Source organism: Carettochelys insculpta, chromosome 30 (assembly GCF_033958435.1).
Source record: "Carettochelys insculpta isolate YL-2023 chromosome 30, ASM3395843v1, whole genome shotgun sequence".
Taxonomy (NCBI): Eukaryota; Metazoa; Chordata; order Testudines; family Carettochelyidae; genus Carettochelys; species Carettochelys insculpta.
Window position 1 is genome coordinate 9,931,262 of NC_134166.1, and position 18,887 is coordinate 9,950,148.

General features: G+C 54.6%; 1 protein-coding gene across 3 annotated transcripts; it reads right to left on the minus strand.

The window, feature by feature from the left end:
* Nucleotides 1–1,077: 1,077 nt before the first annotated feature.
* On the minus strand, nucleotides 1,078–17,137 carry PEX19 (peroxisomal biogenesis factor 19). 3 transcript variants are annotated; one of them, XM_074981414.1, is made up of 9 exons: nucleotides 16,966–17,136; nucleotides 13,976–14,085; nucleotides 12,815–12,980; nucleotides 9,823–9,908; nucleotides 9,255–9,416; nucleotides 8,988–9,164; nucleotides 8,642–8,686; nucleotides 2,596–2,720; nucleotides 1,078–1,353 (listed from the first exon to the last, which is right to left on the minus strand). In XM_074981414.1, exons 1-8 carry the CDS (start codon nucleotides 17,021–17,023, stop codon nucleotides 2,637–2,639), a joined length of 888 nt encoding a protein of 295 aa, XP_074837515.1. In that variant the 5' UTR covers nucleotides 17,024–17,136; the 3' UTR covers nucleotides 1,078–1,353; nucleotides 2,596–2,636. The 3 variants fall into 3 exon arrangements, with proteins under 3 accessions (XP_074837515.1, XP_074837516.1, XP_074837514.1); XM_074981415.1 differs by having other exon boundaries at nucleotides 1,078–2,720; nucleotides 12,815–12,959; nucleotides 16,966–17,137; XM_074981413.1 differs by having other exon boundaries at nucleotides 1,078–2,720.
* Between the last annotated feature and the right edge of the window lie 1,750 nt (nucleotides 17,138–18,887).

Here is an 18,887-nt window from a genome sequence, read left to right on the forward strand (position 1 = left end):
AGGAGTAACCACAATTGGATGCGATATTCCAGCTGAGGCCTCGCCAGTTCTTTCTACAATGGTATTAATATCGCTCCCCCTTTTGATACTTCTTAGGGTTGCAGTTTCCTTCTCCACTGGTGGCTCCTGGTCGTTCTGTGATCCCCACATGTGCCCCCAGGAACCTCTCCTCCTCCAGAGAGTCCAACTGATGAGGCCCAGGCTGGTAGTGGGAACTCTTACTAAGGTCTAAGTGCATGACTTCACGCTCTTGGATTCCACCCCATTTGTTACTCCTGGCTTTAAGGTCAGCCACATCTTCCTGTAGGATAGTCTGATCCTCCTCTGCAGCGATGCCACCTCCCAACTCTGTATCATCAACAAGTTTCATCGGCGTACTCCTTTTTGTGCCGAGGTCATGAATAAAAATACTAAGACCAGCTCCAAGAGCAACCCTGGAGCAACTCCATCAGTCACTTCCCAGCCATGCAATGATTAGCCTGTAAGCACAGCCCATCTCCCCTGATTTGATGAAGGGTTTCCCAGGCAGCACGGGCTCAAATGCTTTACTGATGCTGAGAGCACCCCAGTGGCTGCAGTTCCCTTATCTAAAAGGCAAACACATTTTCTCAAAGGGGGCAGCGGGGTTTGTCTGGCTGGAGAACCTTTGCTGCACTGCATCCCCTTTACCTCCGCAGACCAGACTTACAGGTCTGTACTGGCATCGTTCACTCACGCCACGCCGTTAGCCTCTCTCCTCTCACACAGTACGGCCCCTGCGCTGCTGGATTAAGCAGCCTTGCTGCCAGATTAGGTGCCAGCTCTTTCAGAAACGTTCTCCTCCCTCACGTCCGTAGGCATCCCTGCGGTGGAGCCTTTGAGCAGCAGCCCACAGCGTCACTGCTCTGTACAGGGATTACAGGGGTGAGCGTGGCTGGACTGCTCAGGTCACTGGGGAGAGCTGGATTTCAGCAGTAGGGAGAAGGGCTGATCCGCTCCTGCCTCCTCCCTGCAGGCCTCTGCGCTCTGTTCCTTCCCCATTCAGCTGATCCCTGGCCCTACTTCCCACCATTGAGACGCACAGGACTGAACCGTGGAGACTGTCACCACCTTTATTCGGGGAGCTTGGACCGTCTGTTGTGTACAATCGGGTTCCGCCGGTGGGGGAAGAGGGGAGAAAAATTCACATCAGAGTTGACGGCTGTCAGGGTGATCACTTCTGGCCCAGCTGCCCCAGTAAGCCCAGGTCCAGGGAGGCCCTGATGGGCAGTGCGGGGTCTGGAAGCAGCCAGCAGGGTGTTCGCAAGCTGCTCCCAGGGGTTGCATTCCTGTTTAGCTAGAGCGAAGTGGAACTGCTCAAGTCCTCACGTCACCCTGGCAGCAAGTAAGGAACGTCTGAGTTAAACAGCGCCACGTGTTAATTGCAAAGTTGGGAGGAGCGAGAGGAAAAACAGTGGCATACAGGTGCCAATGGCATGGAGCTCAGTGCAGATGCCTTTAAAGGGGTCTTTGGAGTGAGTCAGTGGGGCACTCCCAGGCATGCTGTGGGTGGGGCCTGCTGGGTGCATGGCAGCGGAAAGCAAACCCAGCTGGGGAGTGTAACTTCCCGGCAGATCCCCCGTCCCTGGGAGGCCCACACTGATCTCAGATTGCTCAGAGGAGCTCAGTGCTCGGAGGAGCCTGGCTTGGAGCAGACAGATGGATGAAGGATGCTCTCACGGGGACCAAGGCAGGCACTGCTGGCACACTGGGTCAGGCAAGGGACGTGCAGTGCACACTCAGCCCCTCACCAGGGAGTCAGGCAATGACTGCCGCAGCACAGAGCCACTGGCAGGGCACCAGCCTTTAGAAGACTGCTGGTATCAGGCCCAGGGGAGCAAGTGAAAGGAAAGGATCAGAGTTCAGCACAGGCCTGGCTCCACGTTTCAGCAGAGAGGGTGTGGAAGTGCCATGAGTGACAGCGGCGCCATTAGAGCCCCGCAACCCTGACGCACTAACCTGTGCGTCCTTACCGTGAAGGAGCAATGCAGCACGATCTCCCTGGCCTCAAGGCAGCACTGCCTGTCCAGGCTGGCTCAGTCACTAACAGAGCCTGGGCACATGAGAGGCGGAGACCAACCCAGGGGTTAGCTCAGCTACTGCAGTGCTCCCTAGATTCAGCAGCAGGGCCCCCCAGCCCTGCCAATCTTAGGGGATCAGTCACAGCAGGAAAAGGCTTGGATCAGGACCTGTTGGGCCAAGGGGGCTGGTTTTCCTTTGAACGAGGATCGTATTTCAAACCCCACCGTCAAATGGCAACTGACCCCCCCCCAACTCCCTGAGACACCCCTCAACAGCTGGGGTGCTCCAGAGGACTCCAGCACCCCAGAGGCTAAATTATACAGACTGAGTGCAGCAGTCTGGGGGAGCCCTAACTCCGAGGCACTGGGGAGGAACCACACGGTCAGAGCGCTCCAGGCATCTCTGCAGTGTGCACTTGCTCATCTACTGGCATCTCGTTAGTCTTTCTCAAAGTCTCCGACTGAGGCCACCCTATCGGGATTTTTAATTGTATGTTAATGAGCCCAGCATTGTCTGGGCACCGCAGCATTTCCGGGGGGCTGTCGCCCAACCTACACCCATCACCCGTCCTTGGGGTCAGCTGGTGCAGGTGGTGATCACATGATCCGACACTGGTCACCTCCGGCACTGGCTGTCTCTCCCAGACTGAGTCCGTCGAGGTCAAAGTTCAGCCCCGGCGGCTGTGGAGAGAAGCGGGAAAGGGTTAGCATGTGGAAAGCCACGGCACAGCCGCCTGCTCTGGCTTTGGTGTGACCAGGCCAGAGCCTCAGGCTTCAGGCACAGGACAGACCAGAACCCAGCACCCCAGACCCCAGGCTGGTGCTTTCCTCCCAGCTCTGCTGCTGGCTCAGCACTTCCGTGACACCAGCGCCTTTTGCCCCACGCAGGGAGAGGGCGACACTCCCTCACCCGGGAATGACCGGCCTAACCTGCTGGGCACGCAGCTGTGCAGGGATAGCAGAGGCTTTATCCATCCTGCAGGTACCGCCGCTGCCCACGGCACCAAGCTCCCTATGCACCCCTCAGCCTGCCAAGGGACCAACGGCAAGGGACTAACCCCCCGTGCAGCCTTCGACCAGCCCTGAGCTAGACACACATCACCCGAGGGAGTCAGGCAGAGGGATCAGCTGGGGGTGGGGTCAGCCCCTGGCCCAGGCTGCACTCCAGCAGGGAGGTGGCCCGGGGCTCACATCAGTTACATTCCTGAAGTCAACAAAATCCTGGCACGTTCCCCCCAGTCTCTGCGCCTTTCTACAGCCTGGAGCATCCAGACTGGGCCGCCTCCTTGCATCACACTGTTAGCCTAGCTGCCCATTGCAGGCACCCTCTCTCCCATCCCAGCATGAAACTAGCGTTCCACCTTACACTGGTACCAGGCTTTTAGGGACCTGCCTGCCTACTGAAAGGTGCTCATCACTCGAATTCAAGTGAGCTGGGTGCTGTGCCAACACTGCCACGGTCCCTTACAATTGTCTTACAACCCAAACAGACACAGGGTGGGAGGGGGATCTTAGGCAGAGCCAGGGACAGAACCCAGCTCCCTTGACTATCTGCCAGGCTGCCAGCACAGTCACTTCAGTGAGTGCCAAGGATCTCCAGCAGAGCAGAGGGGATCTGTGCTTTTACTGCCGTGAAAAGGGGCTAAAGGCGCGCGAGTGACTCTGCTTTGCAGAACAGCTGTCCGCCCACCCCTCTTCCTGCCGCGGAGAGGGAGGCTGCACTCACTCCTCCAGCAGAGGTGAATTAGCTGACAACCCTTCCTGCCTCCTGCACCCAGCTGCGGTGTCCTCTAGCTCAGTGGCTGGCCTGGCTCCCCTCCCTTCCCCATTGTTCTGCAGACTGTGAACCAGAGTCCGCTGCTGACCTCCCACACGGGGAGCTGCCCCACCCAGATGCTTCCAGGGCCCTTTCCTTCAGTTGGCAGAAATCCCGCCGCGAGAGACATTCCCCCCCTACCCCGCTGCCCTCTCCACCTACCTGTCTCCAGCAGAGCTGCTGACACATCACTCCCAGAGAAGTTGCACCTCCCAAGAGCCTTCTGGGGTGCCAATGAGACAGCAGCTCTGCCTGCGGCTTGGGACGCTGCCACCTCACCGCGCTGTAAGGTGCTACCCAGGTGAATATCAGCACAGCCCATCAGGCTGTTAATCAGTGCTGTGCTGTCAGAGAGTAGAAGAGGCTCCTCGTGCCTCAGCGGCTTGGCTGCCCCAGGAGGGGTTCTGGGGCAGAGTGGGGAAAAAACAGCCATGGGAGCACCATGCCGGGAGCTGCACCCTTCTGCTCAGGCGAGAAGGGTGTGTGGGAGGGGGAAGTTAAAGCAGTGGCTCTACCCCCAGCCCTCCGTCACAGTCTGGGCAGTGCAGGGATAAAGGCGGCTGGACTGGGCACTTATGGGGTGGCGTTTACCTTCCTGCAATTCTGCCAGCTTCCTTTAAGACCTGCTCACCTCCAGGTGGCTGCCTTAAAGCTCTGACCTGGCCCAACCCCGAGGCTCTGCAGTCCACCTGTGCCAGGTTATTTGTGGTGCAGCAATAGGGAGATCTTCCCTGGCACCCCTTCTCCCGCCCCACGGGGCGAGACTAGCAGCTGTAGCACAGAAGCCTAGCCATGGCGTTCAGTGCGAACAACTCCCTTGCTGGGAGACGGCAGCAAACCTCAGCAGGACAGTTTCAGTCCTGGGAGCCTGCAAGTGTTTGTGCCTCAGTCATCTGAGCACAAGGGTGAGTGGAGCAAAGTCCCATCCAATCACAGCCTAACGCAACAAGAGCCCATGGATTTTATGCAAACAGAGAAAGATAACAGCTAAGCAGCTGTTCTCCAGCCAGCTCTCTGCATGATCTGTTCACCCCTGGAGGCCTGTGGACAATGAACAGCTAAGCAAAGGTGCGCCCAAGGAGCAAAGCTCGATCCTGATCCACACGGACCCTGAGGCTTTGGGAGAGAGGAACGGTTGTCAGCTTACTCACCTCTGCTGGAGGAGTGAGTGCAGCCTCCCTCTCTGCGGCAGGAACAGGATGGGATGTGACACCACCCATCCGTGTTGTCACATCTCAGCACAGCTGCTAATGCTCAGCTTATAAATGGGCGAGCTTTGAGATGTGCTCTGTTCTGATCCGGGGCTTCGGGGGGGAAGACGCACCCCTAAGGCAGCCTGGGATTCCTGCCACAGGAAAGTCAGAAGCTCGCTGCTTCCTCACTCTGGCTGCCCCTCAGCGCTCCTGCTGCTTCCCTTGCATTTTTTAAACATCCATTTGTGGAATAAGTTTTGTTGTGTGCACTGAGGCATGCACGGATGTGCACCACTGGCAGAAACGCCTTGTTAATCAGCATTTGAATCTCTCCCTGGGTGGCTGCCCAAGTGCTCAGCTTACAGGGAACACTATCTGGCACCCCCCATGGGCTCAGAAGCATGACCAGGAACGAGAAGATCTATCAAATAGCCTGCACCAGGCCTCGCCCTCAAGTCCTCTCCCAAGAATCCCGAGTGCACCAGGTGGATAAAGGAGCAAAACAAGCAATGGACAAAGTAATACAGATATTCTTCAGGTCGATTAGGGGAAGACGCTGACAACAGGTGGATGGGGAGGAGCATGTTATGTCAGAACCAAGGGCTTTCTAAGCATGTCACAGGTGCACATTTGAGAATTTTAAGACAAAACCAATGCTCCTTTCACGTGCTCTAAATGAGACGCTCTATTACCTTCCAGCAGTACATCTATAACACAACTAAGCAGTTCTCTGATTATAGCACCGCTCCTGATTTGAAGGGTTAAACTGAGCCAGGGCCAGACTGAGAGGGTCTCAGAGTCAGCAAGAACCTGGACTAAGATCCTGGATCCTATTCCTAGCACCCTGCCTTCCCCAAAGGAAAGCCAGCTCTCCCAGGGAACGGAAAAGCTGCTGGACTCCAGAGTTTTATGCTGCCAAGCCAAGTTCTAGCGTCAGACCAATGATCAGCAAAGACAGGCTGAGGACAAGCAGTTCGGGGGTGAAAGAGGACATGGCCTGTGGAACACAATTCCCTGCCTTTCCCCAAACACCCCCCAAGGAGGCTGCAGCTCCATGGTCAGCGATGGGTTAAGAGCAGTCTATTCTCAGGCAACAGCTCGCGGAGCGAATGTTTTTCCACCCAGCATCAGCTGCTCTGCAATGCCCAGTTAAGGGGAAGAGCCAGGGGCTGATTCATGGCTGTTTGGGAAGTCGCCGATATTTCCAAATGTCACTGTGCCTGCTGTGTGAGCAAACAGATTGTTTGGCTCCTGGGCTCGGTTTGTGCTCGGACCTGCCAGTTAACAGAGCTGAGCCCCACATATGGTATTCCACAGGGGGCATCTTTTCCTCTCCCCCCTCCCACAGCCCCGCATGCTATCACTGGCACCGAGGAGGGACTGTGTAGGAAGAGAGAGGAGCACACGTGTTCTCGATTCTGACTGAGGCTTAGCACATTGCTGGCTTCCTCCCCATCCCCTCCCCGGCTAAGCCCTCTTATGCAAGAAAGGGCCCAGGCAGAAATTTGTGCAGTGCGAGGGCTGCTGGGAAGGCACAGACTACAACCAGCAGAGCTGACGGCAGAGAGCCTTTAAAGCAATTGCTAGCACAGCTGGAGCACTCCCAAGCAGCTCCAGAAGGGCGCTGGCTGGTCCACACACGCCTTTTATAGTGGTACAATAAGGCCAATCAGATGGGAGGGATTTTCTACCAATATAATGACACGGGGGCAGCTGCTAGTGCGGACGACCAGCCTAGAGGAGCCTTAGATCAGAACAATTATTCCCCTTCCCTTCAGGGCATAAGCACCTTTGTACCAATCCAAGCGCATTTGCTCTATAGGGGTCGCATTGCTAACTAGACCGAGACGGGTAAAGCACAACCGCTTGTGTGCAGACAAGCCGCTCCCAGGGGCACAAGCCACGACAACACTGCAGTGCGGCTGGAAACCGGTTCACCTGCTCCTCGGAGGTTCCAGGGCTCTCGCAGGGCTGGGCTAGCACCAGCCCTAGCAGTGGTGAGCACACGAGTGCAGGCCAACTGCCGACAGTGCTGCCAGCTGGCTCTGACAACACCAAGGAAAGAGCCGAGCGATCGCTGTGAACTAGTGTTCTCAGCACTGAGGGACCGCGTGGATGCTAGAGCGACTGTAGGAAAACAGCCCAGTGCAGAGAAACCTGGGATCATGGCACGGCCCCAGCACTGGCGTGGGAGAGCTTGGCTCATGTGTACAACCCCTCACATCCATACACCCCGAGCATGTCCCAGACACCAGCTGCAAAACCAGTACTGAGGTCTTTAGCTCAGCTCCAGTTCCAGCAGTCTCCCCAGAGTGGGGAGCAGGCCACAAACACAGCACTGACCCTGGATCAGCCCCCTCTAGCCCCAGCCCATAAAGCAGAAGCCTGGAGAAGGACTTGCTCCAGAGTCCTGCTCTCCGCTGCAGAGCCTGGCAGTAGCGTGCCTATGAGCAGGCACAATGGTGGCAAGACAGCAGAGCAGCATGGTCAGAACAATACCGTCAGTTGCAAGGAGAAGCATAAGTCAACTGGTGCATGTAATCCACGGCCCTGGAGCTGTTTCTAGCTCAGTGAAGCAGGGCCCAGGTTCCACAAACACTAAACTCACATATCAGGCTCTTCCTGAGTGGATTTCAGAGTTCTTCACTAGCTGATAGACAGGAAAGTCCTATCCCAGAGAGGGATCTGAGGTACAGAGAGGCTGTGTGACTGCTGAAGTTCATAGAATTGGCCCCATGGCACAGGGGGGAATTGAACCAGGGTCTCCTACACCCCAATCTAGTCTTCTAACCACTGAACCAGCCACAGACACTTACTCTTCCCCCAGGGGCCCATGGTCAAGCAGCACCAGAAGAGTTTGTCCAGGAAGATTTTTCCTTCTAAAATCCCTTTTCACTGCTCTCCTGTGCAGATCCCACCTTCTCCTTTCATGTGTCTGGAACCAGGCAGGTAGAGAGTCAGCACCACTAGGTGCCAAAGGGTCACACCTGGCTAGTTAGACCTTTGCCGGTCAGGAGAACAGATGATCACAGAAACGTCCATTAGACCACAGTGGCCCTTAAGACCTTAAAGCCTCACGAGTCCCTTTTGCCCACGCCTGGCATTACCTCATCTTCCCTTGGACACAGGAGCTGCGGAAACGACTGTTCGTGGTCACAGCCCTTTGGCGCTGGAGCCAGGAATGAAACTAGAGCACAGAAGTGTGTCTGGAGTCTAGCCCTCGGGAGCCCTCCCAGCTGGAGAGAGACAGCTGCCACAAGGTGGTCTCTGTCCCCTCAAGACACTGATCCCATCAGGAAAGTCAGCCCTTCCACATCCCCGCCAGCCCACAGGCACTCAGCACTGACCTACTCAGTAGCAAGAAGGTGCTGGCTTCTGTTAGCTACCAACCAACAGAAAGAAGACCGGTGGAGCAGATAGAGACAAGGTCCAGGGCTCTACCATCTCCCAGCAGAGTCCTGGGTGAGCCTGGGGCCCACCTTCAGGTGCAGAAGTCCTGAACTCACACTCAGCTGCAGTGGGCTCTAAGAGTACAGAGCCCAGGGCTGGCAATCAGACAGTGTCTACATGAGGAAAGTATGTCCCATACTCACCGAGTCTCCAGCCAGCTCCTTGGGAGGATGCCCCAGGTCCTGGAGCTAGAAGAGAGACAGGAGCATTAAGGAAGAGTTGCTCCAAGCAGCAGGCCCAGCATGTGAGCAGGGGATTGGACAGCTCTTGCCCCTCAGTGGCTGGATCCTGGCCCACCAGAGAGGTCAGGAGTGAACCGGGTTGTTACCAACAGCACTTGTGTAGCCTGTGAGTCCAGGCTCCCAGCCTAGTCCTAGCTGACTGAGGCGCTCAACAACCACCATCCATAATGACATGCAAGGACTGACACCCCTCAGCAAGAGCCCCCAGGCCCCCAGAGGTGGACTCTGCCACAGAACGGCCGCTCACCTGCTGCATGAGATCCAACACCATCTCGAAGCGAGCTTTCTGCTCAGCGTCACTGTCCGTAGCCCGCTCAGCCTCGAACTGCTGGCAGATTTTACCCATGATACTGTGCTGCTCCTGGTACTTCTCAAACTGTTCTTCAGGCAGGGTGTCACGGTGGCTGTGCAGCCACTCCGGGTACTAGGAGCAAAGGACGTGGGGACAAGGTGACTCTCAAGGCCGGCGGGGGAGGAGAGACGTCACACCACTCCGCCTGCTCCAGCCACTTACTTTATCCGTGATTTCTTTGAGGGAGGGGTAGAGGACGTCCTTGGATAGGAGATTCTGCATGATGCTTTGCATGATGGGTAAGATATTCCCCTCACCGTCACCCTCTTCCAGGCCCAGGCCTTCCATGGCTTTCACCAGCTCTTCTTCTGACATGTTGGAGTTCTGGGGAGGGAAATCAAACCCCACCAATGACATTTGCATCCACCACATCCCAGGGGCCAGAAAGAGCGCCCCCTACCGGAACGTCTCTGGCGGAGGGAGGAGCGCCCCCCACCGGAACGTCTCTGGCGGAGGGAGGAGCGCCCCCCACCGGAACGTCTCTGGCGGAGGGAGGAGCGCCCCCTACTGTGCCACCACCACTACAAGCAAATGCTCTCCTGCAAGGCAGGAGCCAAGAATGGTTGCCCCAAAACACCTCGACAACCTGCCGCTTCCTCCTCTGGCATCTTTACAGCTATTTCCCTTCAGGATCGTGGCCCCAGAGAAGTCAGTGTCTAGACAGTAAGTCACCTCATCTGGACTGGCTTAGAACGTGAAGAGGTTCCAGGAACCTCAGAAGATGCTTTACCTGTAAGTCATTGGCATTCTTAGCCAAGCCACTGAGCGTCTCTTTCAGACAGGAGGTAAACTCTTGTTGGGACGTCGTGTCACTTCCTGCAGAGACCAAGGGAGAGAGGGTAGATCAGGCGAATAGATATGGCCCCTTTTTGTCTCGAGAGATGGTGCTTAGCAGTGGCGGGGAGGATCTGTGAGCGGTGTGTGAGTCTGCAGCCTCTAATGGCTTATTCATCCACCATGTTATTAAACAGGTTAAATTACACCTTCAAGTTATTGGCGCTTCTATGTATGCGACAGAGCAGGGATGGGACTGCAGACCTAGCTACCTGCATAAGAACAATACTTTGGATTTCTCTACGGCTCTTTTAATCCATAGGTCTCAGAGAGCTCCCATCAAAGTGTCTTGGATTATCACACCCAATTCTACAGGCACAGAGAGAGGACGTGACTTACCCAGGTCACACAGCAAGGGGGACATGGGAAAAGCCAGCCCTCCAGTCTTCCAGGTTGGTGCAGAGCAGGGTAGGGTGCCTGGCTGACTTGATGTCTGCTGCTCCTTGGAAATGATGGCAAACCACTAAACACACAACTCTCCCTGCAAATCTGGAGCACACCAGGCCCTGTCAATTACTGGGAAGAGGCTGCTTGGTGCTGTGAACAACATGCCCAGCTCTATAAAAATTATCTTCTGCTCTTTGATTAGGAACATAAATAGAGCATGTGAAGGACAGAGGAAACCCAAACTCCCCTGCAGTCTGTGCTACTCTGCACCTGAGCCCACAGCCCAGACACAAAAGAAAACTTTGTTTACAGACAAGATTTTCCTCACGTGGGACTTTTTTGCTCTCTTGTAAGGACTCACCCAAACTCAAAAAGTTACACCAGTAGAACAGCGTAGACTGGGGCGGTTTGTTACCTACCCACTTACACCACTACAACCTCTAGTGCTACTCATGTGTATTTGCACAGAGGTATCTTGTACAAGGACAGCTGATTTTGCTTCCAGAACTGGAATAAGCTACAGAAGTATAATCACTTAAACCAACCTAACTGCATCTGCCCAGAGGAATGGGGGGAGGAGAGGGGGTGGTTTTTTGCTGCTGTCTCTCTATGGATCTGAAATAAAGTCTATGCTACAATCTTTTGCTGGAACCCCTGTGTCCCACATAGCAATGCTGAAAAAGCACCTCGGGAGGTACAGTTGAGGGGTAAAAGCATGCTGAGAGTGAAACAAGCTACATCATCAGAAGCACAGGCTTGCCAGGACAAACGACGTCCATGCTAGGAGCACTTTGCCAGTAGAGTGATGCTGGCACAGCTGCACTAGCAAAGCAACTCTAGAGTCGACCTAGCCAAATTAAGTGGTAGAAGCTTTCTGTGCCCTAAGCTTTTAGCAGCTCCATAAGGCTTCTAAGTGAACAAAGTGCATCTAAATATCTAATGCCACGACTGCATGATTTCCACTACAATTATTCCTGGTCCTCTCCGCCACAAGAGCCAGCCAGCATCACTATGTGAAGTGATAGTGGTTTGTTTTTTTTCAGTGCTCCACTGTAACATCTTGCTCTCCTGGTGCTCTCTGTGATCAGAAGGCATTGGGGTTGAAGCACACCCTCCGTGTCAGTTTCAAAGAGATTCTTTGTGGCATGGTTAGGTAATCTGACTCTGCACAATGAAAGATGACATCTGAAAGCCATCACTTAAAGGAGGATTCTCCTCATTCCCAGAAGCCCTGGGGCCGCATTACACAGGAGAGTCCACAAATCTGACAGCTGCCAAACCCAACACTGACAGAAGAAAACTATTTTCATGTGAGCCCTGGATACTCGGTGGCAGTGGTTCCACAGGCTAGCATTGAGGCTGAGCGTTTTGGAGGAATCAAAGCCCATAGGACTTACATGGATAATGAGCGCATCCAGTGTTAGACTAGTAAATATTAACAAGTCACATTTTGCAAGGGCAGATAACCCACTGCACAAGCCAGCCATTGACTGTTGGGTTCAGGAGTCGACTGTCCTGTTATTGCTGGATTTCTTGCACTTTCCTCAGAAGCAGCTGACACCAAACACTGTTGGAAACAAACGCTGGACCTGATACCCACCCCCCCCAAGTTGGGCCACTCCTGTGTGTTTAACCCAAAGCTCCCCACTGTCCCCTGGTTCCATATATTTCACTCTGCAAAATAACCGTCTTCAGCTGGTGCCATTTGGCCCCACCCCACCCCCACTGACAGCCTAATGGGGTCATGAAGCCAGAGTTCTCCTCATCCCTTTCTGACCGGGATGGATGTGCCTTGGCGGGCAACACATGGAACACCTGAGCAGCCACTGCTTGTGCCAGACAATGAATACTACAGTAAGTTTTACAATGCTCTGCAGAAGCCCCTGTCTCGCAGGCTGCCCACCATGAATTACGCCCCTTACTGCCCCGGAGAGGCAGGCAGAAGGGCAGAGGAAACAAATGTCCTGTGGCCACCCAACAAACCAGCAACAAAACCCAGGACTCTGGATTCCTGGGTCCTCACACTAACCCACTGGGCAACTAACTGCTCTAATGTTAAATCCAGGTACGTCCACCCCCAGCAGAAGCAATCAGAGCTTCCCGTTTTCTGATTTCCCAGGGGATACTCTACCCAGGCCCTGCCCTCATTCCACCTCTTCCCCCAGATCCCACCCCACCTGGCCTCCTGCCCCACGCTACTCCCCTCTCCTCTATCCCTCCCCCAAGCATGTCCCATCCTCACTCCACCTCTTCCTGTGCCTGCTCCTCCCCCCGAGCCTCCTGCCCACTGCTGAACAGCTGCCCCTTGGCAGGTGGGAGACACCATGAGGGGGAAGGAAATGACCAGCAAGACCCATTGGCAGGCAGGATGAACTGGGGCTCATGTGCGAAACTGATTGGTGGGACCTGCTATTTTTTTCTGTGGCTGCAACCACCCTTGGAACACACAGGGAGTCGGCGCCGATGGAACTGGTACCATGCAAAGGGTAACTGCTCCTCACCAACTCTGCCGGCTGCCTCCGACAGCTTCTGGAACTGCTCCACCAGATGGGGCTCTTCCTCTGCCAGCTCCTTCATGGCCTTCTCAAACTCAGCGGTGGCCTGCGAGGCCAGTTCACTGTCAAACAGGTCCTGGAAGAACTTCTCCTGGGAGGCAAAGAGGGAGTGCTGGAAGGAAACAAGAAAACTCTGGTCTCACAGCACTCTGTGCCCCACTCAGGGGAAACCTTCCCCTTTGTACGGACACGCAGGGACTGTGCAATGCAGACGCATGGGTGTTCCTTAGGAAACTGGCCAGGAAGAACCACGGGCCAAGTCCAGTACTGATCCAAACCTGCCAAGGTGGTGAACCAGAGTTGAGAGGCCCCTGAGACCAGGCTCCTGCACAACAGCTGCTCTGCTCCCAAAATAGGGAACACAAAGACACAGCAAGAACAAAGACCCATAAGAACAAAACAGCCCAAAGTGTTCAAAGCCTCCAAAGGGTTCGGGATGGGATCGAATCTGAGGGAGAGATCTGGGTGTTTTTAAAGGCAGGGAAGTTCACACCTACACGGGGACATGACTTGCCTGGGCTCACACAGCAGGTCAGTGACTAGGCCAGGACACCTGACCTCCGGGGCCACCTCCAGTCATTAAAACCTCTCCAGGGCCATGGACCCCACTAGGGCTCCACCCACGTAAGTTACAATCATCAGAAACAGTGACCTTTGGTCCCAGACGTGTCCATTCCCTACCACCTCCACCCACAAGGAAACCGTCCAACAACTGAGCTGCTCTGAATGGACACAGGTTCCACCAAGCCACAGGAAGCACAAATTCCAGAGACAGAGAGCTAGACCCTTCACAGCCCTGCCACGGAGCCTCCAGTGCCTGATTCTGGAGACAAGCGGCAAGAACATTCTGGCCAATCAATTGAGGTGAAGCAGTTCCTGAGCCATGTGACCCAGCCCCTCTACTCATTCCCAAAGCTAACAGTTAATGCCCTATCCCGAACAGGCCTCCACACCTGGGAGGAAGGCTGCTGGGGCTAGGGGAGGAGAAGGCCACGAACTGCCAGATAAGAGCCCAGCCACCAAGAACTCTACCAGATCTGTAAAGCAAGGTAACTTCTCCCCAACCCCACTCTACTTGGCACGCAGATGGACCTTCCGCACTCATACTTGGGTTGCATCGCCAGGCGACTTCTCAGAGCTGCAGGCATCCCCAGCTCCAGCAGCAGGGGGCGGCGGGGGCGGGACTGGTTTGGTCTTCTCAAAGTCACCGAGTGCACCTTAAAAAGAGAAGCAGGGAGAGTTCACTGGTGTGGCTAGAACCTTGCAGGTCCCAGAAGAGAGGGAGAAGAGGGGAAGTTTACACTAAGCACACTATGAAACCGCCACAGCCAGCCCAAGGGATGCCACACACCACCTGATGTTAAGGATGAAGTACTGCATGAGCATCTCAGAAGCCTAAGGGTCTGTCTACACAGAATTTTGGAGCCAGCTTCCCAGCCTCTGCTGCGACAGACTTGGCCTAGCACGGCTCATGCTAGCGCAAGCACGAGTGTGAACCCGCCAGCCTGAATCTGCTGGCCAAGGCTCCGAGGCTTGCTCCAAAATGCTATCTCCCCACTGTCAGAGGCCTCAGACAGCTTGTACTGAGTTTTGCTTTATCATGAACCCCACCCGCTAGCCAGCCACTGCTCCAATGGGACAGAGCACTCCAATCCCAGGGTTGAAGAAGATGAGGGCAAAAGGAGGGGACTGTCCCGTCCTCATCCTATTTGTGGTACTTTCATTTATTCACATTGCCGCAGGGCAACTTAGCCATGATCCCTGCTTTGTGGGGCAAGTTCCCCTTTTTCCTTCAGTGTGACAGCATTCCTCTAAGGAGTCACTGATTCCTGCAATGCAGTAATCTGGGTCCAGTCGGAGATCTCATTGCAAATTAAGGCAAGTTAGTGAACTGACATTTATACTGTGATCCCTGCTCCTGGCTAAGAATTACCCACATCCTATTATTTGTTACATTCTTTCCCCACCACAGATCGATCATTCATTTATCCCATCCATGTTAGATGCTCTGGCATGTAGGTTACAAGCTCTGTGAGGTGGGGGTGCCATTTTCGTACACAGGGGCCAGCCATCAAAAGAGCAAAAGCCATTTTTTTTTCCGAATTTGGTAAAAAAAAAAAAAATCAGTAATTCAAGAGCCACAATGCATGTGACTATGAGACTGTCCTTAACAAATAACATCACACCATACTTTGTATAACCCCTATAACGCACACACACACACCCATAATGCACTGCACATACTAAACGGGAGTGATCCAGTGTTTCAAGATTACATATTGTTTGCTATTTAGATACTAGTTATTCATTGTTTGGCTTTTAGATGTTCACCAAAATATCAAAAACAATCAGGAGGGGTTTTGGTTAGTTTTTTTAATTTGCAATTGTAGCATCAAGAGCCACAAAGTAGTCCTTAAAGAGTCACGTGGCTCTGAAGCTGCAGGTTGCAGACCCCTGACCTAGCACAATGGAGCTCAAGGTGGTTAGCCTCTGGGCCCTACTGCAGTATAAAAGAAACTGGCCTCACCCTTGGCAACAACAGAGATCAGTTCATGCACCGAAATGCCACTGTCTCTGGGGTGATGCTTAGTGGCTGTTCAACAGCAACATAAGTAAACTTAGGGTAAATGAGGGACAACATATCTTGTATCTACATAAAGCCACAGGGAAATCTGTGAAGATGCCTGAGCCACAATTCAGCCATAATTTAATGCACGGCCAGGGAATCCGAAAGCCGTACAGAAGACTGGGAACTTACACCTCTCTTCCAGAGGATGCAGCCCTCCGACATATGAGCATAAGAACGGCCGTACTGGGTCAGACCATAGGTCCATCAAGCCCAGTGTCCTGTCTTCTGATGGTGGCCAATGCCAGGTGCCCCAGAGGGAATGAACAGAACAGCTAATCATCAAGTGATCAATTCCCTGTCGCCTATTTCCAGCCTCTTGCAAACAGCGGCTAGGTACCCCATCCATGCCCATCCTGGCTAATAGCCACTGATGGGCCTATCCCCCATGAATTTATCTAGCTCTTTTTTAAACTTTACTACAGCCTTGGTTTTCACAACATTCTCCAGCAAGGATCTCCACAGGTTAACTGTGTGCTGTGTGAAAAAATATTCCCTTTTATTTGTTTTAAATTTGCTGTCTATTAATTTCATTTGGTGACCCCTAGCTCTTGTGTCATGAGGAGGAGTAAATAAGAATTCCTGATTTATTTTCTCCACACCAGTCATGATTTTATATACTTCTATTATACCCCCCCCTTAATCGCCTCTTCTCCCCATGCTAAAATGTTCCATTCTTATAACTGTCTCCTCGTACGGCAGAGGTTCCATACCCTGAATCATTTTTGTCGCCCTTTTCTGCACCTTTTCCAATTCCACTATATCTTTTTTGGCCAGCACCACCCCCACCTCCACCTCTTGCACTGGGTGCCGCATAACTGGGAAGAGTCACCCGACACCCTCTGAATCTCCCAAGTTCAGGCACCGGCCAGGGCCAACCTGACAGCTTAGAGCCAAGGGGTCAAAGAGCAGTTGTTGTCGACAGATCTTCCCAGCCGGCTGCACTCCCCCTGCCGAGCAGAGGCAGGGCACACAGACCTGCTCCCGCAGCCCTTGGGGATCAAGTATTTCTACCCCTTAGAGGCCCCCAGTCACCCCATCGCACGGCCCAAGCTGTGTCCAGGACTAAGTTTATTCCCCTCCCCGGGGTCTCACGTGCTTGGCTCCCCGCTTTGCCTTGTCGCTGATGCCCCCCCACCGCCGCTGCAGGGCACTCAGAGCCCCTTGGAGGCTGCAGCCCTGAACCCCCCGCAGCGCCCCAGGGCCTGGCAGGAGCCCCCTGCTCCTGCACCAGCAGCGACCCCAGTCCCTGCCAGGGGGTCTGAGCCCCGGGCAGCGGCGTCTCACAGGGCGTTGGCGGCGGGGTGGGGACCCCCGGGCCAAGCCCGGGTGGGTGACGCGGGCCCCAAAGCGGGACCCCCGCCCCGTGGGGCCCGCGCCAGCCCTCACCGCTCCCCGGCGGGGTCTCCTCCCGCCCCATCGGTCTAACCCCCCGCCCCCCGCAGCGCCGCGCCGCGCCGGCCCCACTTACTCTCCAGCAGCTCGTCCAGCTCCCGGTCCGGGCCCGCCTGCCCGGCCCCCGCCGCCATCTTCACAGCCGCCTCCAGGCCCGTCCTGCGGCGCGGGGCGGGGCAGGGCAGGTCCCACACGGCCGCCCGCTTCCGAGAGCGGGGAGTCGCCGGCCCCCCCTCTCCTCCCGTATTCCCCCTCCGTCCGGTCCCGCTTCCGGCCCCGCCTCGTCGGCCCCGCCCCCTATCCGGGTCCAGCTTCCGGTCCCCCTTCCGGGTCCGCCTCCTGCTCCTGCTCCTCGCCCTCACCTCCTTCCCCACCCGCAGCGGACCCGGCTCCCAGCCTGCCCCTCCCCCCCGCCTTTCCTTCTCCCACTGGGAACCACTCCAGCATGGCGCGACCCCCCGTCCCTGCCCCACCCGGCATGGCCGCCACCCCCTTACTTGCCTCCAGCAGGCCTGGAGCTCCCCTGAAGGCCTGACCCCCCCCCCCCCCCGCCTTCCCACCCCAGGGTCTGGCTCCCATACCCACTGCTGCCAGGTTCAAAGTGCAGGGAACTCCCCAGCCCTGCTGGCACGTGCCCCCCGTACCCCTTCTTGCGTGGCCTGGCATGCTCCTCGGGGCCAGGCACTCCTTTATTGTCTCTCCTTCTTCCTTAGAGCCTGGCACTCCCCTGCCTTATCTCCCTAGGGCCTGGCACCCTGACCTGCCCCCACCAGCAGCTGCTGCCTCCGCCTTAGGGCCAGATATCTCCTACCTGCCCCACTGGGCCCTGGCTGCTCCCTGCCTGGCATCCCTCACCTGCCCTGCCTGGGTCAGACACCCCCCATTGGTGGTGGGCACCCTCACTTATATTCCTTTGGGCCTAGTACTGCCCACTGGCCTTCTCTGGGGCTGGCTGCTCCTATCAGGGCCTGTCTCTGCTAGAGCCTGGCACCCTCCTCCTCCTCTTGTCAGGATCAGGCACACAATTTGCCTCCACCCTGGGGGACAACTAGAACGTTGCTACGGAGCATATCCTGCCATTGTCAGCCAGCTCCTGTCGGGGGTGCGGCTGTGCCCCCTTCCTTGTGTCCCTGCCTGTTGTTGCAGTTTCAGGAGGAATTTAGTGAAACAAATGAAAAGCTACAGTGTGAAATTGAAATACCTGTAATCTGCATGAAAACTTTGTAAAAGACAGCATAATAGAGGCTCAACCTAAAGGTGTAACCCAGTTAAAAATATAGCAAGAGGGCCAAACAAGTCCTAAGACCCACTTCTTCAGATCTGTTCCATCAAAGCTCACCACCTAATAAATCATTTTGTTAGTCTTTAAAGTGTAACAGGACTGCTTTTTTTGTTCTGTGAAGATACAGACTACCACAGCTATGTCTCTGTGACTGTTAACTTACCATAGGTATGGCCAAGTTTCCCATGCCTCCAAAAAGTTTGTTTTCAGCTATCAGTCCTGGTTTTCAGTGTTCTGTGCTGTCATTTAGCTCTAGTTTGCCCCTAAATGTCTTCTAAGAGCCTGGTAGACAGTGGAAGTGCTGGTAATGCTTCTGAAAAATATTGAGCTCCTGATGTCCGGCAAATTTTCTCATATGACTCTGGTAAGATCCCAAGGATGCTGGATTAAAGAGGTTCAATCTGTACTATTCAACATATGCATAACATGATTTGGAAATAGGGGGAAACAGTGAGGTGGCAAAATTTGCAAATCATACAAAACTACTCAAGTGCAAGCAGACTGCTAAGAGTTACAAAACTGTGTGACTGGATGACAAAAAGGCAGATGAAATTTAATACTGATAGATGCAAAATAACACATATTGGAAAACACAATCCCAACTATACATATAAAAGGCTATGGTCTAATTAGTTGTTACTGCTCAAGAAATTGCCTCTGGTATGATTGTGGATAGTTCTCTGAAAACATCAGTGTGCAGTGACAGTCAAAAACAC

Coding starts and splice junctions, on each gene's coding strand:
- PEX19 (XM_074981414.1), bottom strand. CDS start 17,023: ATGGCGGCGGGGGCCGGGCAGGCGGGCCCGGACCGGGAGCTGGACGAG. Junction 14,086..16,965: donor GCTGGACGAGCTGCTGGAGA/GTAAGTGGGGCC, acceptor TCTCTTTTTAAG/GTGCACTCGGTGACTTTGAG. Junction 2,721..8,641: donor AGGAGCTGGCTGGAGACTCG/GTGAGTATGGGA, acceptor TTCTCTCCACAG/CCGCCGGGGCTGAACTTTGA.